Source organism: Pieris napi, chromosome 2, assembly GCF_905475465.1.
Source record: "Pieris napi chromosome 2, ilPieNapi1.2, whole genome shotgun sequence".
Classification (NCBI taxonomy): domain Eukaryota; kingdom Metazoa; phylum Arthropoda; class Insecta; order Lepidoptera; family Pieridae; genus Pieris; species Pieris napi.
The window spans coordinates 9,151,648-9,159,799 of NC_062235.1; the positions used below are offsets into that span (position 1 = coordinate 9,151,648).

An 8,152-nucleotide genomic window follows, 5' to 3' on the forward strand; every position below is an offset into this window, starting at 1 on the left:
TTTTAATTGATCGCTACTTCAATCGCAATTCTTTGTAAGATACTAAATTGCCATTATCTGTATATCATCTGAGGGTACAATAAACTGGATGTTCTAGGATTAATGGTATGTCCACATAGCGAAGTCACATCTCTACGCAGATTGACAATGTCTACATAATGAATCAGGGAATTGGCGAACCTCTACTATTCAAAGGCTGCTATGATAACTGAAATTATATATAACAGTTTCTTCTTACTTTGTAGCTATGTAACTAGCTAACTAATATTTCACCAATACCACTGCATAAAACATTGCACATAATATCCAGCTTGTATTTTATCCTTAATAATAATTTTTGAATTCTTTTAAATACTTTTTTTTTCTTCATAATTTATGTATTTAGGATGATGGGAGTAGTAAGAGAAAACTGAGTCTGATTCAGGTGCTTGGTAATAATTCTAATAAAGAACACATACATAGAGACATTGTCATAATAGTTTGTAAGAAATGATTGAATAGGACTTTATTTGTATTTGTGGTCTTAATTTAGCCAAAATTGTAATATTGATGTTTTGGACAATGACATTTGTGTTGTAAGAATTAAAATATTATGCTCTTCACATGTGCGGTTTGCACATATTGTTTTCAGTCATTATAAGATTGGATTACCCTGGCAAAGTTATGACGCTTGGTACAAATTTTTAAACTGATGAGATATTTTATATAATTTTGAGACTATTAGATTTATATTTTTATTACTCAGTTTAGGTATAAGTTACTTTTATCCTCACTGTAAATACATTTCAGTTAATCATCTTACTACTCCAAATGAGAAATAAGGAAGTATTATTACTGAAATTTGTCAATTACAATATTTTTTTAAACAATGTTTTGAATTACATTTAGTTACACCATTTAGTGTGAAAAATAATTTTGAAGATTTTCATTACATAATTTACAATTACTACAGTATATAAAAATTCAATAAGTGTAATAGTGCTGTAATAATGAATGCCAAAATCTTCATTATTTCTGTAAATATATTTTAAGACAAAGTCTAATTCAATATGGGAATCTAAAATTTTCATAAAAAACTTTGTTCCTACAAGTAAATTAATAGAAAAAGTACAGTGCATTATGCAAATAAAACTGACACTGCCATCTAGCAGTCAGGTGCAAAATTAATAATAACAGCTGGTTAATAAAAATTTAAACAGCAATTATTTCTAGTTACACACAATGAAATTTAATTATTTATAGAAAGACATACCTGTTAAGCTTATTAAAATGTTGAAATTTCAACACATACATACACTAAATATGAGCATTAATGAAATGAATTTGCTGCTACCACAAAACAGCTCCCTCATAACTGTCAAAAGTTATTTACCTATTGTATTTGTGGGTTTTTCTTCACAAAGTTAATGATTTTGATAAATTTATATATTCATATTGCTAAAGAAGTTTTAAGGCAATATCCCATAATATTATGATTTTCAAGAGATTAGTAACATAACCTATAAATATGGAACTTAATAACTTTTACTTCAATGCAATCAAGTTATAGACTAAAATGTGCAGAATTGGAATTTAGATACAGTTGAAATTCTATTTAATTTGGTTTGATATTGACAACTTTAGACTTTCTGTTCAGAAGTTGGTTAAAAGTTAAAGGTTTGACTACATACTTCAAATGATTTTATGTTATTATATTACTTTACCTGGATCTATGTAGATTTTTATTTTTCCTATTAGATTTATTATTAAGCAACTAACCATTATGATTGAGATAATCTAAACTCAGGCTAGATGCCATTTTGACATGATAAACCACAGAAGGGCATTCTATCTTCAGCGCTACAATTTCTTTATCATTGTATTAATATAAAAGTGAATGTAGGCTATTAATTTTTAAATTTCACTATAACTTTTCTACTTATAAGATATTTTAAATACACTTTCACAAAACTTTTTTGGTAGTAAACACTCTTGAACTGCATAGATATTAATATGGAATGTTGCCAAAAGCACAGGCGACCCACCTTCTTCATGATGCCAGTCTTCCGCTTAGAGAAAGTTGTGTACCGCCGTAATTTGTTGTCTATGTATTCCATTTTAATCTTAACGCGCCCCTTGGTCTTCTTCCCATTAGAAGGAGGAGATTTTTTTGGTTGGAGAGATGCATAGCCGTCATCTGCTATATCTGGCATCCCACAGTGCTCCAAACTAAGACTTTGAGAAGGCCTCTCATCATAACACTGGTCAGATGGCCGCTTCACGCCGGTTCTTGGCACTGGACAGGGTTGCATGCCAGGCCTCAGACCGCCAAGGGAACTCGGAGGGCGGCCAGCACCATACATATCAGGCACTTCCCCTAGGATTCCCATACCATTACCGTAAAGCCCGAAGCGGGACTCCCGCGCTCCGCCGGGCGCGTCCATAATAACCTCGCAATACGCCACAGTAACCGGTGCGCGCACGCGCAATACACACTTCACCGTTCGAACGTCGAACGGAGACTGACCGAAAACGCGAAAGAACCGAGGGCGGGACTGACGACTTGGCCGCTCGGACCGCAACTGACTTCGCACAGTTCTGTGCCGTGCACCTTGATATCTAGCCGTCTCGCTTACACACAGATAATCAAAAGCCGAACGATAGAGATGAAAAATATCTACATGCCCGTAATCTGACACATCCGTAGGAAACCGGGAACCCGCGAACGTAATGGTACCCAAAATATGTATGAAAATAGAGCTTTTATTTTAAGTTTATTTCATAAATAGAAATAATAGACTAGAAAGCTTGCAGCCCGAACGCAGCTCTCTGCGAAGTAGTGGGCTGGCCGCGAGCCATATTTAGAATCGAGACGTGCCAAATAAGGTAATGGCGGTCAAATGGGGGCCACTGAAATCCCTCCTCCTTGTTGGTGATTTTCACGTCTAATAATTAAAAACTTTGTCACGTTTTGCACTTTAAATACCTATGTGGTACAATATTATACCTAGATTATATTATGCATCAGAAAAAACAATAATTTTTATTCATAATTGGATTTCCACTTCCATAAACAACACTACATATTAATAAATTAAACTAACTATGAACCTCCTTTTTTTTACTATGAACTAATGTTGTTGTAACCGGATATTTTCTTAAACTATGTATGTAAAAGAAGTGTAGGCCTATAGAGATTATCCTGTTTTGCCTACTGCTAACTACTTGTCTTATCTTGTCTAAAAATTTGAATGAAACAGATGCAGAGATGTGACATCCATGCCACATTGGGAATTACGGGAGTTCTTAAATTATAGAAAGATTGAAAAGTAAATATAGATAGGACAATTTTAAGATTTTTGTAAACCTGTATTAAATTTCGTAAGTAATCATAAAATAATTTATTATAAGTAAAACCAATAAAAAAGAACCACACAATTGAAGTAGGAAAATTTTTGTCTCCAATCTTAACGTTAACTGTAGGAAAACATTATTAATTTCAAACTCATGTCTCCTATAATAAACGTAGGCGAATGCTATAAAGATGATAAAATTGAAATTAATGAATTTTTATGGTGGTATTAGTAAAATTTGCTAATTTTGAACGGTGGCCGCCCACAATTGTGCTCGATTCGCAATTTTCCTTTTTTAGTCTTTATTATTTTATATTTTAGTCACAACTTCAGTTCAGCGACCTTTCTGTTGTCAGTAGTTAAGTGAATTTTGTTAAAATAAATCACATAAACCATTTATGTTTTTGTTTTAAATCTAAATCGGAACTTGTAGAAGAGCATCACGCTTAGCGAAACAATATGAACTATTCAGGACGAGAGAGTTACGGGCCAGTAGAAGGGATGTGGTAAGACCAACAAAACGATGGGGTGATGATATCATACAGTGGATGATCTCAGAAACTGACGGAGAGCTTTGGAGCAGGTCTTTAATTTAATACAGGCCTACATTTGTTTCAATGAATATATATCTATTTACTACCATACCATGAAATCAAATGAGAAATATAGAAGAAGAGATATGTAAATATAAAATCGCATCGTTTCTGTACAGCCTGTCCAGCAGGCCCGTAAGCCGTACCACCTATTCGCTCCGGTTTCCGAAGCCAAAACCCTAAGAATATAATTTTCACTCAAGATAATATAAAAATACTACTCAATAATCCTTGGGCGCTACAGCCCATGGGTGTCATATTGAAACTGTTTTTTTAATAATTTTCTTTTAAAGATAGATAGATAGACGATTAGCTTAAATTGGTAGATTTGAGATTTTTAGTTTACATTTTTTTAGTTCAATAAAAATAACTATACAATTATAAAAATAAGGGTAGATCGTAGAGGGGTAAAAATTAGAGGTTGTATGTATTTTTGTATGCTGTATCATAAATTTTTTTTTTTATAAAATATTTTTTGGGGTGGACACCTCTTATCACTTAGGGGTTTGATATAGATAGTAGCTCAGACTACTGAACAAGAATAAAAAATTTCATAAGAATTCGGAGGACTATGGGAACGAACATTGTGACACGAGAATTTTATATATTAGATTATAATTGTCCTAGAATCTACTCATGCGTTAAAGAAATATGTTCTGCCTAACAATTTTTTATTCTATGTTTATAATAGATGTTAGATTGACCACCTATCTATTGGTAGAGTTTGTTTGAATTGCAATAAAAAAATATACGAATCGATTCGCACACAGTCAAGCCAAACTCGGTGATTGCCAGACATGGTGACTGACGCAATGCCATTCAATATTATTTACCACTAGGGTATTGAGTAGGGTGCCAATACCGAACATTTAATTACAATAGATATTCTTTATATTTGAATAAAGTATATCAATATTCGAATATATTTTTCGTTAGTGATGTTAGAACCGAATATTCTTCAACTTGGAAAGTATAATTACTGCTCACAGTTCTGAAACTTCACTACTCTTGCTAACAGTGCTGCCATTTAAATAAGATTATATTTTTAGTGTCAAAAACAATAATGCTATGACAGTTTTAACTAGAATTTGTCTATAGTCAATGGCCCAGAATATAACCTTTTTTAAGTTCCTCAAAGATATTTAATTCTTATTTTCCAATCTATAATCTAAAGTTCTTGTGGTTTGTAACCAGATGTTCCTCGTAACAAAATCTATTTTGTATCACATGACACCTTAATCCTGATAAATGAAATATCATGGCCACGTCAGCTATTCGTCAGTGGTTCGATGAACTGACGGTGTTAGGTTCTGTCTGAAAATGGTAACACTTATTATATTCAATCATACACGTCATCCGCCACGATTGTTGTAATCTTATCTGATACTATGTTATATACAATTATATATTCTCTTCTATATAAGGAATTGAAATTTATATTAATAATTGATGCTATATGATGTGTATAATGTATATGCTTCATTTTTAAAAGTTTATGAGAATTAAATTTCTTACAGACAGAAAAACACTTTTTCATATTATAGGTAACATATCTGTAATATGAATTTTTTTTCAATATCTCCATTACCTTATCGGAATTTATTATGATGCAGCAAGAATGTTAATACTAAAGTTTAAATTATTTTTAAATATCTAATCCTGATGATATCAAATAACATAACTATGTCCAAAACAATCTTTACCTACCTAAACATTTTTTCTTCTTATTCTCTAGAAGTCTATATAAAGAACGATGAATGGGAATTACCTAACTTTCTACAATACTATATATATTTTATTGATTGAAACCAAAATAAATTCTATCAAACATTCTATAAATTTTATACAGAATTCTCTTTACCATTCTACAGATAAACTGTATCTACAAAAAAAAAATTGAACGCCACAGACTCCACAATGCATAACAATACCTAATCACTAATTAAAGTTGACAGTTGAGAATCTACGGAAATCTCATGGAATTTCGTAACACACTTTATGTCTTTATTCATTAAAAGGCCATTCTAATTAAAATTACTTGAGCCGTGTTACGCGTAAATAAATTGCGGAGCGGAGCGCAGTCGCTTGTTGCGTCCTCTCTGCATTTTCTTTTTCAATCTTGTTACATATTTGTGTGGCTTGACACCAACACCTACCGTGTTAGAGCGTACAATGCGGGCTGTCGGTACTACAAAGGGCGCCCAGACGATTTGCGGCCTGCGATCTCGAATATATCGCGACAATACCATAGTAAAGTCGTAAGACGATGTATGGACGAGTGCGTTCTTTGTTTGGCGCAGATTGCATCTTTTCCGGCTAATAGAATGTCGGTTTTAGGATTGATGCTTTTGTATTGAATTTTTTTGCAGAGTTCATACAGATACATATTGTAATCAAATTTGTCATATCTATAGGTAGGGTAAAATTAAAAAAAATTTATACGTTACATTACGTTACCTAGCTATTAAATGCTTTCTATTTATTATTTTTCTGTTACCTTGAAACTAGATAAACCTGATACAACATTATTTAACTAAGTTTTTAAAGACCTATGAGGCCAATTTTTTTTTAAATAAAATAAAAACTGCAATAGCCATAGATAAGATACCTACTTTCTGTTAATATTAAAAATACCTACTCAAAAGACTAGATGTCGGACGTAGGTTAATCCCCAAAACTTATCAGCCGATAGGATATAGTCATCGCATAAAAAGTACGGATTAAGGTATGCTAACTGTTTATTTATCTCTTATACCAAAGCGATGAAAAAAATTGCATGTGGATATCCTAAAAGGGCTTCTAATTAAGCATTCAGTATTCTTAAGAATTTTAATACAAACTTAGATACCAGACCGTATTACCATACTAATAACATTTAATACTAATGCACGTTTACTTATTTTAACATACTTAAATTATATTCCGGCTAGTTGGATAGTATTGTCAAACCGCCACTTTGGTTGCTTAGTCATTACACACGCGTTCGATGCCCAGTGAAAGGTTTTCGTTGTTATTTTAAAAGAAATTTATAAACCAAACCTATATCAGCTGTTTTTCACTTAATATATAAACGCATAATAAAACATTTAACTATTCATATTATTTTATCTTTTACTATCTAGCCTGGCATTGCTTTATTAAATGCTTCCAGCACAAAGGCCCTACAAGGAATAGGTATCGAACACAAATATCAGAAATTAAAAATATTAACAGTGACTCATTACGTATGTAGCCGACCATGGCTAGTTAAGCGTTGTCGAGGTAGTCAGATCGCACAAGATATGCAAACTGATTAGAGATTAATGTACAAATTATATAGAATAACTATTGCAATCAACCAATTATTACAAACAATCAACATTATTAACTTCAACAGGAAAATTATGCCAATAGAAAGCGCCAATTCTACTAAATATAATGATAATTTTGAAACAAAAGCACTCCAAATCAGTTATGGTCGCACTAATTTATGTGGTAGTATAATAGCTGTTTATGGAACAATGAGCTTGCGACGGTAGCTTGTCGCCCACGTGTTTAATACATCTGGAACTTAGTAGGAAAATTATAAACCAATACACTTAACTAGATTCTTTTGAGGTTATGATATGGAGAGGAATACGAAAATTGATGAGAAAAAGACTCTTTTGTTTGGTTTATTTTAGTGGAACGTAATATTGACAAATTATTAATAACTATTTGATGTTTATAAGAGAAAAAGATATAAGCAGGTTCACATACGGTTTTTGTTGTCTGGCGTTTAATATCTTGGAGTACCTACCTTATTCTCGATAAAACACGATTATGTCCATAATCTCATGTTTCTTGGTTACTTTACCTGTAGTATAAAAACTAAAATAACAATTCTATATCTCCATCGATACTTATTATCTAAAAATGGTATTGAAACTTAAATTTAATTTCAATTTTTTTAGTTAACTTACACCAAAACCTGTTTGAGGTGACAAATTCGTAGTGTATTTGCTTCTATAACCTACTACTTTAACTATTACTCATCAATTAATCGTTGTTTGCATGTAATAGATGAGCATTGTTGGTGTAGTGGCTTCAGCGTGCGACTTTCATACCAGAGGTCGTAGGTTTGATCCCTAGCCGCACAAACTGACTTTGTTTAAATGCGCATCAAACGCTCGCAAAACATAGTGAGGAAACCGGCATGTCTCAAATCAAAAATGAACGTGTTTCCTACGGCTGTTTACCTACTTGTCT

General features: G+C 32.4%; 1 protein-coding gene across 3 annotated transcripts in view; it reads right to left on the bottom strand.

The window, feature by feature from the left end:
• Nucleotides 1-2,575, bottom strand: part of LOC125056593 (serum response factor homolog) — a 159,959-nt gene extending 157,384 nt beyond the window's left edge. For 2 of the 3 annotated variants that reach the window (XM_047659783.1, XM_047659774.1), the window contains exon 1: nt 2,025-2,547. In XM_047659783.1, the coding sequence (XP_047515739.1) occupies nt 2,025-2,423 (399 nt within the window). In that variant the 5' untranslated portion in view covers nt 2,424-2,547. Of the gene's footprint in view, nt 1-2,024 lie in introns of all 3 variants that reach the window. The other variant, XM_047659791.1, reaches the window with a different exon arrangement.
• Nucleotides 2,576-8,152: the final 5,577 nt, after the last annotated feature.